Source organism: Taurulus bubalis (genome assembly GCF_910589615.1).
Source record: "Taurulus bubalis genome assembly, chromosome: 7".
NCBI classification, from domain to species: Eukaryota; Metazoa; Chordata; class Actinopteri; order Perciformes; family Cottidae; genus Taurulus; species Taurulus bubalis.
Window position 1 is genome coordinate 23,328,843 of NC_136595.1, and position 18,432 is coordinate 23,347,274.

Below are 18,432 nucleotides of genomic sequence, written 5' to 3' on the forward strand. Positions count from 1 at the left end.
CACATTCAAATGGAGAAATCGCTGCATCCGGCCTCAGATTAACAGTTAACTTGACGGTCCTGAACAAAGTGCAAAACACTGTCACCAGGACACACAGTGGCTCTTCACGGCGGTGTCGAGGATACAGGCGTTCCTTCAGAGGGACGTGTAGATGTGAGCCCACTGTTGGTTTATTTTTATTTTTTTAAATGATGTTGATCTGCATGCTTTAAAGTAGTTAAGATGACGTCGCTGGAGCTATACAGTAAGGTGAGACTGACTTGAGTGTTTTTTTTTCTTCTATTTTTAATGTGATAATTTTCTCATGCTGGGCCGGCTGTTTGTAGGCCATAGAAAGAAGAGTATCATATAATTATATATATATATAAATAATTACCACATTGATAATGTATGCATTATGGTGTTCATATGACATGCCTGGTATGTGTGTTAGCCTTCCCCAGTCATGCAAATCTTCATAACATATTTGTTTTAGTGTCTAAATGATTACCTTTACTGATTTGTGTATGGGATCTTCAGCCAATGTTACAGTTAATAATAGATTGTATGATAAATTCTCCCAAAACTTTTTTCTATCTGTCAACTTTGTGCTCAGTATTTATATGGTGTGGATTCCTTTGTAAAAGGGACAAATTAATAGGCAAAGTTTATATTTGATAAGTATGTAATGGCTAATCTATGCAGGCACTTTAGAGTAGGATGACCCGTGTTAATTTTTAACACCGTTTAGGAGCCTTTTATGCTGATGAGTGACAATATCTTGTCTGGGTGGGGCCAGGAAGTATTACATGTACCTGAAGAGTGTCGGTACAGAAACTAGAATATTAAGCAATTCAAATAGCTCCTTTCCTGGACTCCAAAGTATCTCGTTCTCTGTTTTTCAATCAAATCTGCTTCCATGCTAGGGAGCAAGTGTGTGGATTCCTGACCCAGATGAAGTTTGGGTGTCAGGCCTGCTCCTCCGGGACTACAGTCCCGGAGAGAAACATCTACTGCTACAGCTCTCTGATGGAACGGTGAGACATGCACTACCTCTATATTACCCAAAAGTCAATGCTTTAGTATTGTCCTCATCAAATAGGATCATGCCGTGCTCCAGTATCCCGCAACGAGAAGTCTGAATTCCTTCTCTGTTGGTAGGAGGCCCAATACCCAGTGGTGTCCCCCTCTGATCTCCCACCGCTGGGGAACCCCGATATCCTGGAGGGGGAAAACGATCTGACGGCTCTGAGCTTCCTCCATGAAGCTGCGGTCTTGCACAACCTGCGCGTTCGATTCCTGGACTACAGCAGCATCTACACGTACTGTGGTAAACACAAAAGCAGACAAACGAGAAAGATTCAAGCAATTGTAACCAAAACAGATGATTGTCACTAAAAGTGGGGCATCATTAGTGATAGAAGGTGTGTTTGATTTGTGCTGGCGGAGTGCCACTAACAATCAGCTCCTGTGTGCTCCTGTCTATGATTACAGCTCATAATGTCAACTATATTACAGGAGGTCAAAGGTTGAGACGGGGAGGCCACTCCCTCACTGCCAGCTGTTTAAGATGTGATGACATAGTTTCGGTTATTGAGATAATGCAACATTTTCCAAAAGTCACTTCATTTTTTAGTTTACATTAAATTTGAGTAGTTTTATCACGGTGTTTCAGGTTTTTGTTAAACCTTAAATAAATGTAAAATGAGAATTGTTGTGTGTTTATATTCATATAAATAAGAGTGTCATGTTCTATTTAGATTTCCTCTGTCAATGGTAAATATATTACATGTATAATTCCAAAATGTTAATGAATAAAATGAAATGGCTATTACATAACATTTCATTTCTTTCATATTTCTCATGCAGAATCCACAGTCTCGTGCTGATGTGACTTTCTTCTCCCGTCCCTCCAGGCATCGTGTTAGTGGCCATCAATCCCTATGACCAGCTCCCCATATACGGAGAGGAGGTGATCGATGCTTACAGCGGTCAGGACATGGCCGACATGGAGCCCCACATCTTTTCTGTGGCAGAGGAAGCTTACCGCACTATGACCAGGTCAGAAGTGAAACGCTGGAGGTCATGCTATGACGAGCAGGGACCTTTGAGAGATGCTTTGGCAAATGTATTTGTTTGCACAACAAAACAAAGCAGCAGAAACACAAAGAGAAAATATGAGATGAGCAACTCTTGTGGCTTCTACATAACGCAACATAAACCATGCAGAAACACAAGATTAATTAAAATATGTGTGTAAGAGTGTGTATAATTCTTCACAACTTCAATTAGAATACTTCCTTTCTTGCTTATGGTGTACAGCAACAACATCACTGTGTGGGTTTTGATAGTCATGGTCACTGTGTGTGTAGGGAGGAGAAAAACCAGTCTATCATCATCAGTGGAGAGTCTGGCTCGGGGAAAACGGTCTCAGCCAAATTCACTATGCGATACTTTGCTGTGGTTGGAGGAGCATCGCAGCAGACCAGTGTGGAGGACAGGGTTCTGGCTTCCAACCCAATTATGGAGGTGATGGATGGTTGAGCAGATTTATCACTTAGGAATAAGGATTTTCCCATCATTTATGTTTGTTTTTTACATTAAAAAAAAACACATCCTTTTGCCTCCAGTCTATTGGGAATGCTAAAACCACTCGAAATGACAACAGTAGTCGTTTCGGGAAGTACATCGAGATCGGCTTTGGCAGAAAAGGAGACATCATCGGGGCAAACATGAGGACGTATCTACTGGAGAAGTCTAGGGTTGTCTTCCAAGTAAGCTCTTTAGTCAGAGTGCTGCTTATGCATATACGAATCCTTCATTTATTATGCATCTTTTCATGATTATTGTCTTTATGTTTATGTGCATGTAAGGCATCAGCAGAGAGGAACTACCACATCTTCTACCAGCTGTGTGCTTCCAGAGAGTTGCCTGAAATGAGATCCCTAAAACTGGGTGAGACTTAATCACAGGCAACCCCAGCAGCTTGATTTAAAACATATTACCATGTCCATTTGCTGTGTCCTTAACGTTTAAAAATAATAATATTGTAATATTAATAATGTTAAATGCAGTGTGAGTGTGCTTTTGTGTTTTTCCTCCAGACGCACCTGAGCATTTCCGCTACACCAGCCAGGGAGGAGAGATGCAGATCCCTGGTACTGATGACTTGTCGGACCTGGAACGCACGCGCACTGCTTTCACCGTTCTGGGTAAAGCACACACACACACACACACACACACACACACACACGCACACGCACATGCACACATATACAGACTGTAACTAAACCAACCATTCAGGCTGTGGTAAGGTATGTATAATGTCAGTTGATTATGAAGAGGACACAACATTGTTGGGGTATTTGTTGAAATTGCAGGTGTGCAGCCTGACCAGCAGATGGAGCTCTTCAGGATCCTGTCAGCTGTTCTGTACCTGGGAAATGTCAACATCCAAGCCAGTGGGAGAAATTCTGACCGCAGTTATATTGATGTAAGACATGTGTTCATGTGTCCTCTCACCTGGAGGGCTATAGTTCTTTTAGAGACACATTTCCCTCTCAACTGTCTTCACGTTTCTTCTTTCAGTGCACATGACTGGTACATCTGAACCGTTTATTTCTATTCCAGGCAGACGACCGACCTCTGGCTGTCTTCTCCAAGCTGTTGGGAGTAGATGGACCTCAGATGGCCCACTGGCTGTGTCATCGCAGACTGGCTGTAGGGGGAGAGTTGCTGGTCAAACCCGTGTCCGGCCAACAGGCCGTAGAAGCCAGAGATGCGCTGGCCAAACATATCTACGGCCAGCTGTTTACCTGGACTGTCCAGAGGCTGAACTCTGCTCTGCGCTCACAGAGGGGGGCGGCCAAATCCTTCATAGGGGTACTAGACATCTACGGGTGAGTGATGAGCTTTGTGACACCGGATACAATTAGTTTTCATGGCCTCTGAAGTTTTTGCTTTAGTGTAGCCGACTGTAGTTTCACAAAGTTGGACTGACGAGTCTTCTCTCTCGGAGCAGGTTTGAGACCTTCGACCGGAACAGTTTCGAGCAGTTCTGCATAAATTATGCGAATGAAAAACTGCAACAGCAGTTCAACAGGGTGAGTCATGTGACGGGAATACACATCTCTGTCTATTGTGTGTCTACAACCAGAGCTAATGGACTCGCATGTGTCCGTAGCCAAGTTCTTCTTCTTAATCTCTTCAGGGAATCGGCCCAGTCAACACTGGCCTCACTGTGTCAGTCCTTTCAAACTGTTTCTTATTTTCAAGTTGAGTGTTTCATTGAACGCTCTTTTTTTTTCTTCTTTTCATTGCAATGTTTTTCTCTCTTCATTTTGCCCCCATCTTTAAGTTTTCTCTTTTCATTTTGTGTTCTTCTGCAGCATGTGTTCCACTTGGAGCAGGAGGAGTACGTCCGGGAGGAGCTGGCCTGGAGCAGGATTGAGTTCAGTGATAATCAGCAGTGCATCAATCTCTTAGAGGGACAACTGGGCCTCTTTGATCTGTTAGACGAGGAGTGCAGGGTCAGTCTCCCTCTCACCCCTTTTCTGTCTTTTTGTTGGTCTTATTTTATCTGGCTCTTCAGATGTCTAGTATTTTGTCTCTCTCGCACTCTCTCTCTTTCTCTCTCTCTCTCACACACACACACACACACACACACACACACACACGGATCAATCTTCACATGGACACAAACGTAAAAAAGTTTGCTGTTATTTTAAGCACGGGATCTTTTACTTTTTAACTCTGTGGTTTTAGTAATAATCCCCCAAGCTCATTGTCTGTGTTTATCATCAGATGCCCAGAGGTTCAGATGAGAGCTGGGTGCAGAAGCTGTATGATCAACACCTGACGAGCAAGAGGCACCCTCACTTCCAGAAACCTCGCATGTCCAACAGCGCCTTTGTCGTTCTGCACTTCGCTGACACGGTGAGCACACAGAAACCTTCGTTTATGGACTGTAGTTCAATGTGATGAGAAAAAGTTTCCGTTATTATTATTATTACTCACAGTTTTCCCTTTTTTCCTCAGGTGCAATATGAATGTGATGGCTTTTTAGGCAAGAATCGAGATACAGTCTTTGAGGAGCTCATTAACATCCTCAAAGCAAGTCAGGTAGGTACGTGTTACACATGGGGTTTCAATTAGTTTGTATAACTCTATGGAATCACTAACTTGTCTTTGTGTTTGTTCATGTGTGTGTCAGTCTGAGCTGGTGGCTGAATTGTTCCAGCAGCAGGGAACTGTTTCCTCTGTGGCTAATGGAAGTGTTCGCTCAGGGAAGAGAGCCACCAGAGAGCATAAACTGACGGTGGGCTTCCAGGTGAGCTGCTGCGACTTTCCCTTCGCTTCACTTGTGGTGCAGCAATGCAGAGTCTTTAACGCTGTGTTTTTGGTGCCTGTCAGTTCCGTCAGTCCCTACAGATGCTAATGGACACTCTGAACAACACCACTCCTCACTATGTCCGCTGCATTAAACCCAACGACCTCAAAGAAGCTTTCATGTATGCCTTTGTTTGTCTTCACAAAATTAAATGTTCATGCATTTGATTTCGCATTTCCCCTGACACCTGTGTGTGTGCAACACGCAGCATAACAGCTTTGCTTTGTTAGGTTTGACCCCCGGAGGACAGTGCAGCAGTTGAGGGCTTGTGGGGTGCTGGAGACGATTCGCATCAGTGCTGCAGGTTTTCCATCCAGGTACGAGTACTCCCTCGACATCCATCTAGCTCTCTGTAAAGTAAGAGAGATCAGCCTTTAAAGACTATGCCAGAGTTTACTACAGCCATTTGTGGATAATAAGCATAATAAAAAAGGTTCCTTATATACACTCAATAAATACAGAACAGATAAATAAGACTTTTAAGACATCTCAGGGTGGTTACATGACTTAAACCCTACGAGCCATTTGTGGATAATAATTAACTGCAAATGATGTGTACCGTGTATGAAATAAGGTCCCTTTTAAACATTTATTTCAATTTGTGGCTTCATGGTATACAATGTAAATTTTTTTAGAGACATAAAACATGTTTGAGATAGATAATGTATAACAATGGCAATTGAATTGTCTTTATCTATTTACTTAAGTTTTGATCAACTTTTCCAGTGTAAAGCATTCTAAAGTCGGTCCCTGAACTCTTAAAGAATGAACAAACATGTTGAGGAAAGAGTCATGTAGATGTGTTGCCCGTCCTTGCAATAAATATACATTTAAGACTCAGATGTCCAAGTTGCATCAAACACACCCAAATGACATCAAAACAATCCCTGATTTATCAATGCTCGTTTTATTTTCATTGCAGTGAACAATTCACTCGAGTCAAATTACGTAAAAATTAATTGAAATAGAAGCCAACGAATCTTCACAGAACGATCAAGTGTTTCTTTTCCCTTTCTTTGTTTCCAGGTGGACGTACGAGGAGTTCTTCTGCAGGTACCGTCTTCTGCTTCGAGGTGCCCAGGGTCAGGAGCAGGCCCAGGCCTCGTGCAGACACGCCCTCCCTCAGCTCATCCCAGACCCAGACCAGTACTGCTTTGGAAAGACCAAAGTATTTTTCCGGGCCGGTCAGGTGGCTCTCCTGGAGAGGCTGAGAGCGGAGAGGCTGCGTGTGGCTGCTGTGATCATCCAGAGCCGGGTCAGAGGGTGGCTGGGCCGGATTAGATACAGCAGGATCTGCTGGGCAACTCTCACCATACAGAGATACAGCAGAGGAGCTCTGGCCAGACGGTGAGGAGGACAGAACAATATGTTTATGTATCTGAGATATGAATATGTTTGGTTTGGTATACAAGTTGTTGCAATACAATATGTATGTATTTCTCTCTATATTACATTTTATCCAAACTGTGCCATTATATTTCTGGAAAGGGAAACCGACCCATTTGAATTTAATTATCTGTATTTTGATATATGTGTTAAAGATATTAGTAATTTATTCAATATAGCGATGGAGCCAGGTGTATGTTTTAAACTACTTCAGCTGAGCTACAATGTGTATGACATTGTGCAACATTCTGTGGAAACTAGAAGACTATTGCCACATCTGTTATTTTCTATATTTTGTCTAAACTTCATCAATCGCCAACTCAAACAGACATTGAATTTGATCTTTTAATTTGATATTCTCCACTTCAATGTCTTCTTTGTCATTTTGGCTGCAGCCTGGCCCTGACGCTGCGCTACACCAAGGCTGCCTTAGTGATCCAGAAGACTTTCCGCATGGTGGCGGTCAGACAGCTGTTCCTTATGATCCGACAGGCCACCATCACCATCCAGGCCTTCACCAGGGGCACGTTGGCACGCAGCAGATACAGACTGGTGAGAATCACATCTTCATTGACATTGCTCCGTTTAGAAGTTTAAGTTATAAGACTGAACTGATGAAAACTATAAAACCCTATTTTGCCTCCTCAGCTGGTGGCGCAGCGGGCTGCTGTGTTGCTTCAGGCGAGAGTGCGTGGGTGGCTGGCGAGGCGGTCGTACAGGCGAGTGCGTGCGGCGGTGGTGTTCATGCAGTGCTGTGCGCGCCGCAGGGCAGCCCGGAGAGAGCTGATGAAACTGAAGACCGAGGCCCGCTCAGTGGAGAGGTTCAGAGAGCTCAACAAGGGCATGGAAGTCAAACTGATGCAGCTGCAGTTGAGAGCCGACCAAGAGGTGGGTGAAGGGAGATTAATCCTGTCATGTGTGTGTTATTATCTTCATAACGTACGTTATTATTCACACAATAAAGTTGCGTTTGTGTGTGTCCAGGCCAGGGAGGGTGCGGCTTTGAAAGAGACCCTGCATGCTGAGCGAGGGGCCGCCAGCGCTGAGCTGGAGGCTTTGAGGGCGACGGTACAGAAACTAGAGAGCCAGAAACAGGACAAGCCTCAGCCCGGCCCCGTCATCAGCGAGAAGGAGGTGGAGGAAAGAAAGAAAGCTGAGGAGAAAGCTGCCCAGGAAATCCTTCAGCTCACACAAGTAGGGCCACTGACCCAAGAATAACACATTTTACACTGTGCTGGCGAATGTGTTGTTATTAACACTCCCCCCCCCCCCTGACCAGCTGTTGCAAGCTTAGTTGATTTTGATATCCAGGAGTGTTAATTGTTTATTCTCATTCTCTCCTAATTTTTGAGGATTTGCAAGCCCTGCAGAAAGAAAAGGACAGTTTTTGCAAAGAGAGAGAGGATCTCTCCGCTCGCTTGTTTGAACAAGAAAAAGCACAAGGAGGTAGGTTCTTCTCACTCTGCAGCATCATACAGTCACATTAGCCTCATGGGTGAAACCTTGGGCTTCTTTCTCTGTGTTTTTTTTATTTTGTGTGTGTGTGTGTGTGTGTGCAGAGTGTGTGCACCAGGCTGTGTCTCAGGCGAGTGCAGGTCTGAGGGCGGAGCTGGATGAGGAGAGGAGAAAGTATCAGGGTCTCCTGAGAGAGTTCACCAGACTGGAGCAAAGATACGACAACCTCAGGGAGATGAGTCTGCTCACTGAGGTTCATACACCTTTAGTAAAACACTATTTTGGTCTGAAACTCCATCTTGGTCGCTGAGGGTATTTTTTCCTCTCACTACAGCGCACCAAGGGCCACAGAAGGACGGACTCCAACCAGAGTCTGAGCTTTGAGCCTCTCTCTCCCACTCCGCTGTCACCCCATTCTCTCACCCCACTCTCACTGTCACCCATCCCATTTGAGTTCCCTTTCCCGGAGGAGAGCCGCAGGGTCAGCGTGACGTCTCCCTCCTCTGAGAGGAGAGTCTCAGTGTGGAGCATGGAAACGCCAATGGTGTGAGGAATGTCACAAAACATCAGTTTTTGGTGGCTAAAACGTTTTTTTGAGCATTCACCACTTATGCAACACAATCTCCTCAAGTCAGGCCGTAAAACACCACGCTGTGTTCATGTTTGCATTGACAGGACCAGTTGATGGAGATGATGGACGTGGCCAAAGACCCGGCAGTGAAGATGAAAGGAGAGGACCTGGCACACGCCTACGACGCCGTACGAGTGGCCAACAAGTCAGTCGTGTGTCAACTCGCTTCCCCTTCAAATTTATGCTGTGATTTATATTCAGCGGATGAACTCTGTGAACGCTGTTGTTATGTCTCCCCTTGTCTGTGTCAGGTTTCTGGAGAGCCAGTTGCGTAACCAGTGCAGTCAGACGGAGGAGGAGCTGGAGGCTCTGAGGTGCCAACTTAGTCAAGCGGTCTTTGGTTCTTCCTCTGCTGCACAGCAACAGGTATCTGCGTATGAAGCGGTCACCTGTGGGGCATGAAGGATTCTGCGGAAAGACTGTTTATAGATTGAAATAAATGGATGAGTCCTAACGGTCTTTGTTTCTGCACTGATATAAAAGTCCCTTTCTACTTTTGTTTCTCTCTGACACAATCACTCCACAGTGGATTCTGGCTGTGTGTAATCCTTGTGAAATATACATATTTGAGCTTTTTCTGCTGAATGTTTGGTTTAGAATATTGGATGTAAGCCGCAAATCCTAGATGCGAGTGTGTTTGTGTGTACAGGAGCTGCAGGGACTACTCGAGGCCAGAGAGCAAGAGTGTGTCCGATTGAGGCGAGAGCTGAAGGAGCTTAAGAACACAGTCTCACTCAGACGACTCCTGACGCAAGGTGAGATTTCATCGGAGGAATTCAGAGCTTTTGGTTTGCTGTGCACGTTCAGAATAAAGTGTTTGCTGGTTTTTCTTCATCACTGGAAAAAACATTTATGAAAAATAAGGCTTTCACTTGACATCGCAGTATGTAGCCATATTTGGATCCTTAACGTATATTGCTCCCACAAATAATTATGTTAAAATGTACATTAAAGCCGATAATTAAACACTTATCATTAGAGAAATATCATAAAGATATCAAAATGAGTCCTAAATAAAAAATGCCTTGCATCCATTGATTTTTTCCACTTAGCAGTTTAATTCATGAACTTGAGTACAACACATTAAGGTTTATTTAAATAATAATTCATAAGAAGCTTTAAGGCAAAGTGCAAAAGAAACACATTGTAAAAGGACAATTAAATGCATTTTAAAACAGTCATTAAATTGCTAAGACAATAGATAATAAAAACGTGCTAAAATAGAAAAAGAACGGAATAACAGTTAGAGCGCATTGTAAGAAATGATTTAATAAAAGCCAGCGACGAACATAAAAGTCTTGATTTTAAAGAAGTGAGAGTTGCAGCTGACTTGCACAAATATTTGGTGCGTAAAAACTACTGAATGCTGCTTTTCCATGTTTAGTTTTGACCCTGGGGACAGAAAGCAGACCCGTCCCAGACCACCTGAGGTCTGGATGGTTCATACGGTTGCAGAAGATCAGAAATGTATTTGGGCCCTTAACCATTCAGTGCTACATAAACCTTAAATATATACATTTCTTTAAAGTATCAATTGTATTTAGTGTAAAGCCTCCAATTATTATATCTTCTCTTACATTGCTGTAGTTCTTTGCCGATGCTGCCGTCTCAGTTGTTTGTGCTCTCATCAGTTTTCAACCCGGAGACGTCCTCCTGTCCGTCCCAGACGAAGCCAGCAACAGTCACTGGTTTGCTGGAATGTAGGAAGAGAGACGAAGCCAAGCTCATCAAGAACCTCATCACAGGTGAGGCGGTAAACATGGACAAACACCATGTACAGGTTTTAGTACGTAGAATCGTTTCAACTTTTATATATAAAAAAAACCCAAAGTTATTTATATCAGGGCTATCTTGCGCTATGATTTAGTCCCATATGTATTGAAGTAGCCAAGCAGTTCTTTCAACATCTGTATGAAGTCAACAACTGACTGTCAAATCAAGTAAATAATATCTCAACAATATTTATTATCAGTTTTCAAATTAAACTGGATGAATTATAAATACTCAATTACAAAAAGGGCTGGATTTAAAAATGAAAAAAAAAATTACTAAGGTTTTGAAAAATGTTTATCTTAAAATAAAGTGCTAATTTTACAAAAATAAATGTAACTCATTTGTCTTTGTCCTGTAGCTTTAAATTCAGTTGCATGGACAAAAAAGCCACAATATTGTATTATTCTCTTTATAAAAATGTGTGTGAGGGACTATATCTGTTATTGAAACCACTTGTTTCACATCTATTATCTCTGTTGACATTATTGATGGACTGTGAATGAATGTGTTAGGATTCTGATCATATCAGATATTCACATATCGGATGTGAGTCGATACGTTTGCTTTGTTTTGTCTCGCAGCAAAGCTTCACGTTGTGCTTTTAATAATCGTCTGAACACATGAGACATATGAGTTTTGAACTGCCTTTGGGAAGAATGAACATAGAAGAGTCTGGTTAAAGACTCTACGGGCGGCTGTAGCTCATGGTCGTCCTGCAACCACAAGGTAGCCGGTTCGATCCCCAATCTACCCACCACACTCCCCTGCGACATCATCCTCTCTGCTTGGAAGAGATTGAGGCAGTTTGATCTCAAAACGAGATAAACGGCAACAGACAAATGTATAAATACAGTTTTAAGACGCTTGTTGGCAGGAAAACGTGCACATTATGAGTTGCCGTTCAGAATCAGAAGTTCCCTCAGGACTTTTTGCTTTCATTTTCAGGGGAATAAAATGATCTGCGTTTTGATAATGCTGCCGGAATTAAAGCCCACATTTTTAACACCCATAATAATGATGAATTGCTTTATTTATTCCACGCTTGGAAACAACATTTCAATTTATCTTAATGTGTTGCATTTTTATTTCAAAGTAGTTGACTGAATGTGTTCAAATGAATCCCGTAGATATTGTGTTCTCTAAACCTGCGATACGGTTTCATGTTGACATTAAGCTAGAATGTAAGCCCTTTGACATTTGACCTGGTAACTTCTGTAGGTCTATAACTCAACTTTAGTTATATAGCACCTTTCATACAATCATGCTGGCCTCAAAATTACAAAATAGTAGTACTTAAAAGCCTAGCTAAAAAAGGTATGTCTTAATGTTTCTTATAGTGTCCACAGAGGTGGAGTCCCTCAGGTTATCAGGCTGTTTCCAGAGGTCCTAGTGGCAACACTTAGTTTATGTGGGAATTAATCTAGTCTATTCTATCAATATAAATGAATCATTATAGCTGAGTTGCATAGACGGTGACAAAATAGTGAAAAATGGTTATTACATTCTTCAAGCCCAAGCTGTCTTCAAATCAACAGTCCAAAAAAAACCCAAATCATCAATTTGCTATCACATAAGACAACTCAGAGGCTAGAACTAGGGTGGTATTGTCTTTGTCAATTGACTAATCAACTGAAAGTTTCAGCTCCAAACTAATTGTGTCCAAAACGTTTCTTGTGCAAAAGAAATAGTGACTTTTTGTGGATACATGGGAGCTGCATCATAGTGACTCCTTAGACGTGTTGTGCCAATTTATCTTGTTTACACCCACCAAACATTGAAAGGTGAGTATTTTCCTTCTCTACAACAGTTTTAAGGGGATTCTTTCAATGCTTTAGAAACTCGTCGATGGGTTTGTTTGAGTCCACAATGTTGAAGCGTTGCCTCTGAGGGTGACGATGACACACAAGAATAAACTTTTACCTTCAACTAACTCTTCAATAGCTGACAAATATGACCTGGCCCGTGTTCACTCTGCCATTGCTGCTCTCGCTGTCCGTGCTCCAGACATCCGTGCTGACAGCGCCCTGTCTCTGCCTCCTGGCCTGCCTGCCAGCGTGCTCTTCCTGTGCGTTCGTCAGGCCGACTGCAGCGGAGACCGAGCGCACGCTCGCTCGCTCTGTAGCGCTGCTGTCAGTGCTATGAAGGCGGCTCTGAAGGTAACCTGAGTTATGAGTCTCCTTGGTGCGCCATATGGCTGAGGTTTAATGTGTAAGGGCAGATCACGTCATGTCGGGTAGCTTGTCGACAACTGACTTTGAACCACTTTTGTGCGATTGCTGTGGATTGTTTTGTCCATCAATTTGGCCCCTGAGGACAAAGTAAACCACAGCAAAGCCCAAACATATCTCTCACACACAAATATACATAATAGCACGGTATATTTGTTTGTCTCCAAGTGACAATATAATCTTTATTCATCCCATCTGTCCCTGCAGAAACATAGTAACGATGTAGATATGACAGCTCTGTGGCTGAAAAACAGCTGTCTGCTGCATGACCTGTTGACCCAGCACTCCCCTAAACAGGTAGGATGCACATGGACTGTATGTTGTTATTATGAAATCCAAAAACAGACTTCTAGACGTCTAGCACACACAGTCTCTAATGAATTAATGTCACATCATTTTTGTAGTAGTTGTGAGTTCATTGATATCAATGCATTAACGTGTATTGATTGCTTTTCAGACCCTTGACTCAGACGAAGTGGTTCCACTGACCGCTGATATGAATGACTTGATCCGCACCCTGAGTGACCTCTGTATCCAGGCCTATCAGCAGCTCCTTTCCATCACTGAAAAACGTCTGCAAAACATCATAGGTACCACCTTAATTAAGACTATGCGGATGCTATTTATGCTCTCCCTTCCACTGCTCCTCTAATCTTACCCAATGCTCCCTTAGTCCCTGCTCTGCTGGAGAGCGAGACCATCCCAGGGCTGTCTGGCTCAGCAGGGAAGATGGGAACGTCCAGAAAGCGAACGGGGTCGGACTCCAGGACTGTGGGAGTCGATGCTCCGACTCTGGCGGCGGTGCTGAGGGAGCTGGGAGCCCTTCACACCGCTTTGTCCAGTCAGGATCTGCCCCCAACACTGATGGCGCAGGCCTTCAACCAGCTCACCTACCTCATCTCTGCCTCCGCCTTCAACAGCCTCCTGCTGAGGAAAGACATGTGCTGCTGGAGCCGTGGCATGCAAATACGGTAGGGATATACACAGAGATCGATTCAAGTTATTTTGTAAAGCCCAGAATCACAAATTTGCCGCTTTACAATTCACATTATGCAACATTTCCTTTTACATCATATATTTTTTTGATGATTTTTTCCTTGATTGGATAGTTGATACAGGAAACAAGTGGAGTGAGAGGGGTATGAAATGCAACAAAGGTCCCCAGCTGGATGTTGCGGTTTTATGGAACAACCTCAACACACTATATACTATGACATTTTTTATGGCATAATATATTATACATTTTGATGACATACTTTATTGTAATTTTAGTTACCTTTTTTTATGACATACTACCTTATTATTTTTATGACATACTGTACTATGATATTTGTATGGAATTTCTTTACACGCTTTGGCCTTTCTTATATTGTTATGACATACTTTAGCATTATTTTTTATGATTATAATGTACTATACTGCATCTCTCCTCGTGAAAGAGCACTATTCAATGATCTACAGCCAGACTCATGACGTAGTAAGAGTCCTAAAAAAAAGTCCTAAAAGTCCTAAAATTAGTTTGTCATTAAATATAAAAAACAAGTAGTATGTCATTAAGTCATATACAAGTTATAGTATAGTATGGCAAAATATGTCATAAAGTCACAGAATAGGATGTCAGAAAAGTCAGAAAACTATAATATTATAGTATATCATGACCCTTTTCTTGAAAAAGTATATAGTATGTCATCAAATAATCAGTATAAAAAAAGTCATAATACAGTATTTCCTATCAACTTTTTTTTTATCCTGGTGTTCATTTTATACTGTCAATTTACAGAAGGTTTGATCTGTAAAAACACCAGATTATTTATTATTCTTATTCTTTCCCTTCAGCTACAATGTGAGTCTTTTGGAGGAGTGGCTGCGGAGCCGAGGTCTGCAGACAGGGGGCGCTGTGGCCACACTGGAGCACCTCATCCAGGCAGTTCAGCTGCTGCAAGCTGGGAAAAAGAGCGACTCCGATGCACAGGCCCTGGTTCAGACTTGCACTGCCCTGTCCAGCCAGCAGGTGGGTCTCTATCGGCATGTGGCTTGAATAAATAACACATCGTTGTGCAGTTAAAGTGTGTAAAACTTTATGCTGGTATCTGTTTTGTCTTCACAGATTGTGAAGATTCTGACCCTCTACATGCCCCACAGTGACCTTGAAAAAAGAGTCACGCTAAATTTCATCCGTACTGTCCAGGTACTATCTCACAGCTGCAACTTCATGTGTACAATTTAAAGAAGCGCGTCTAATGCGAGTGCTCTCCGTCTTCTCTTCTAGGGGCTTCTCAAAGGCCGCTCTGACGGTCTGCCTCCACAGCTCCTCATGGATGTGAGGCGAGTGTTTCCCGTCACATTTTCCTACTCGCCTCCCCCCTTCTTACGTGCTGAGCAGTTAGTCATCCCAGACTCCCTCAAGATCTCCTTTCTCCGCAGAGCCTAGAACCGGATGCATTGTCTGTTCAGAGCAAATGTATTAATGTTTTAGCAGATTTGATTCCCCGATCTAATTAATTTAGTCTTTTGAAATTGAAATAACTTAAAGGTGGTGATTTTTTTCTTCTTCTTAGCACCACTAAATTGTTAAATCTATTCATTATCAGTGGATTCGTCTGTGCACAGGTGCAGCTATATCTCAGTACAGTTTGATAAACAAGAAATGAGATGGGTTTTTTTCTTCATATTTTATTGGAAGCAGAAGCACAACGAGACTGCAGTCCCAGTCACCCCAACCCCCAATAAGAACAACCAGAATAAAAAAACGCAAAAAATTAGAAACATCTTGTGTATAAAAAAATTCTCATGCGAGTACTTTGTACCACTACACATCATCCGTAATACATATTTATATATTCACAAACATTTGAAAAATAGAAAACAATAATGAAATATCAAAATAAAAGGAGACATCAATTGGCAATTAACATCAAATAATTATGCGTGCTGGCACAATACATTTTTTCTTTTTTCGTTCCTTTCATGCACCTTTTCTGGAAGTAAAAGGACCGGCGTCGCTGTGCGGCAATCTGTCTGTGGCCTCGTCAGTTAGACAGGACAGATCATGCATGTCTGTCTGCTCTTCGTCTGTGTGCTTTTCATTGTGCTTCTACATTTATCCTCATCCTTAAATTCTGTGTGCAATCCCGTGCATTCCCAAACACGCAAACTGAGCCTCTGAAGGAGCAGACTAAAGTATCATTGTCAACAGCAATACATAAATACTTTTTTTTCGTGGCATTTTCAGCTATGTGACACTTGCGTACCAGTTATTTAAAGTTATTAAAAGACCGTGTCGATGTTCCCTTTAATAGAACAACTGTGTACACACCACAGAGTGGCAACATGTTTAGATTAGTTCATTTAGGTGGGTAGCTTTCTGTGTTTTTATCCGGCTCTTAATCAAGCTCAATAAATGATCAGATGTGTACCACGTCCTTGTTGTTCTCCGGTGTGTGTGTGTGTGTGTGTGTGTGTGTGTGTGTGTGTGTGTGTGTGTGTGTGTGTGTGCACGGCCTTCCTATATCTTTCAATAGTAGCTACATATCCAGATTGGGCACCCAACTGCCCAGTCACCCAGAGCAAATATTCAAGTCTACAAAAGAGCAGCAAACTTCACCTCACATAGGCTGACATGTGTTTGTTACATCCGAGCTATGTACACTGGCCAACGACAACAATCAGCCTCTCCGTTTCAGATTAGTTTCCTCAGCACTGAAAAGCTGTACAAACACATTTCCGCCTCTAATCAGCTCTACTGCTGTTGTGGTGTTTGGCCTATTACAACAGAGACAGCATGTACAACATATCAGACAAACACTTGTGCTGATATCAGAATAATCCACACTGTAAACATTATAAGACTGCTTCAAAAACGACTCATCTATATAGGTTTTTATAGATTAGATGCATAGAGTTCAGTTCTTACACCTTGTTCAAAAGAGTGGGCTTGTTAAATTATCAATTTACGATCAAGTGCTTTTGGGGAGAACTTGAAATAAAAAAAGGAGGCAGAAATAGAAAAAGCAAGCAAAACACCCTGTAATTGTTAAACTTCGACTCTGTTTTACAAACATACATATATATAAATAAACCAATCAATCTTTTTTTCTTTTTAAAACAGGCATTCATGAAAATAGAAGAGACATGCTGGACAGGCAATAATCAATAAAAAACATTTAGTTTCACATGAAATCAACTATAGACGACGTGAATTTAGCTGTAGAATGATTTGAAAGCCTTGATCTGTCATTCTATAAACAATTACTGGGGAAAAAAAAAAGTATAAATGTGTTATTATGGGTGCATTAAAAAGGACCCTGTGCTTCCAAATCTTCACACCACATCTCTACCAAGCTGTAAGGCCCTCTCTTAGTTATCAGATCCAGACATTGTGTGGTCTGGATCTGCAGCAGAGGTCCGACTTCTCGGTATCAGAGATCAAGGTCACAGCACCTGCAGGTAGATCCTTACAGATTCATGCTGTCCCTCGGGTGCAGCGCGGGTCGCTTTAAAACCCACGTAGACATTTAGCCTGAGAGCATGTTTGCTTTTGCAAAATAGGGATTTTATGATGTCCTTACATGCAGGTTTAGATTTGGCAAATTCTTTCTCTTTTTTTTTTTTTTCAAGAAAAGGAAGTGGCAGTCAAGGTTGTCTTCCTCTCCCATCATGCATCTCTCACACACACACACCCAGTAGAGGTGCTGTTGGGAATGTTTACAGTAACACGGAAAATGACGGAAACAGTCATAAGATATAGGACGCTTCCGCCCAATCGGAGTAAAAGACACTTGGAAAAAATCCTCCAAAATCTGAACGTGAACACCCACCTCTGTGTGGCGCTCTTTGCTTGTGATGGCTTTCTGTGATTACATTGGCAGGAAACAGGCAACACGGGCGGCTACATGAGGTCAACATGAGGTCAGCGCCTTACAAACACACTCGCACATTATGAGCTCCAGATGTGCTCAATACACAGATTATACATTCACATCTGGACATTCTCACACACATACTGTATACTCTGATGAACCACAGTGCTTGAGGGCGTGTTTTCATCAGATTAATCTCTCTTACAGTCGCTATATAGAAGACAATTGTACGAGGGTCAACGAGACAGAAGGCATTGAGGGTGTCAGGCAGTGTGCTCTGTTACAGGGTAGACGGACATAAAGACAGACAAGGACAATCTTTCAAAGACCACACGTCCATCGAATAATCCTGGATATACCTTTACATCTTTCCTTCATATATTCTGATATATAGAATTATTTAAATATAAATATAATTTGGAAGAGAGCAGTAAATAAATATTAAAATGACCGTAACTAAATAGTGCTTTGTTGCTCGTCCGATATCTGGAATGTGTGTGTGGCCTTGCAGCCGCTGTTGCTGTTGTTAATGGGTCAGTTGGACACTTGGTCCTGTTGTGCTTTGGGCTGGTCTTGGCATATTTCAGCGATTTATCTGTTGGCACACGCCGTCCCTTCTCTGAGCAGGTGCAGGCCAGGGAAGGGAGAGGAAGCCAAAAATATTAAAGGCTACGAGATATTTCTCACCTCGACCAGTCAAATGAGGGGTGTGTGGAATGGCATGACTCGCCT

The 18,432-nt window shown here is 42.4% G+C and overlaps 1 protein-coding gene across 1 annotated transcript; it reads left to right on the plus strand.

The window, feature by feature from the left end:
* Nucleotides 1-222: 222 nt before the first annotated feature.
* LOC306738965 (unconventional myosin-Va) lies at nucleotides 223-15,272 on the plus strand (the record flags this gene model as incomplete). Its single annotated transcript, XM_079220892.1, has 35 exons — nucleotides 223-249; nucleotides 906-1,016; nucleotides 1,141-1,309; nucleotides 1,896-2,040; nucleotides 2,352-2,508; nucleotides 2,610-2,753; nucleotides 2,853-2,934; nucleotides 3,084-3,191; nucleotides 3,360-3,472; nucleotides 3,610-3,878; nucleotides 4,001-4,082; nucleotides 4,368-4,508; nucleotides 4,783-4,914; nucleotides 5,017-5,100; nucleotides 5,192-5,308; nucleotides 5,392-5,489; nucleotides 5,599-5,685; nucleotides 6,395-6,715; nucleotides 7,150-7,306; nucleotides 7,403-7,642; nucleotides 7,739-7,948; nucleotides 8,107-8,200; nucleotides 8,314-8,462; nucleotides 8,544-8,753; nucleotides 8,885-8,985; nucleotides 9,092-9,206; nucleotides 9,490-9,595; nucleotides 10,472-10,585; nucleotides 12,618-12,769; nucleotides 13,049-13,138; nucleotides 13,299-13,431; nucleotides 13,515-13,812; nucleotides 14,678-14,852; nucleotides 14,949-15,029; nucleotides 15,111-15,272. The coding sequence occupies 35 exons, from the start codon at nucleotides 223-225 to the stop codon at nucleotides 15,270-15,272; spliced, it is 4,974 nt and encodes a 1,657-aa protein (XP_079077018.1).
* Between the last annotated feature and the right edge of the window lie 3,160 nt (nucleotides 15,273-18,432).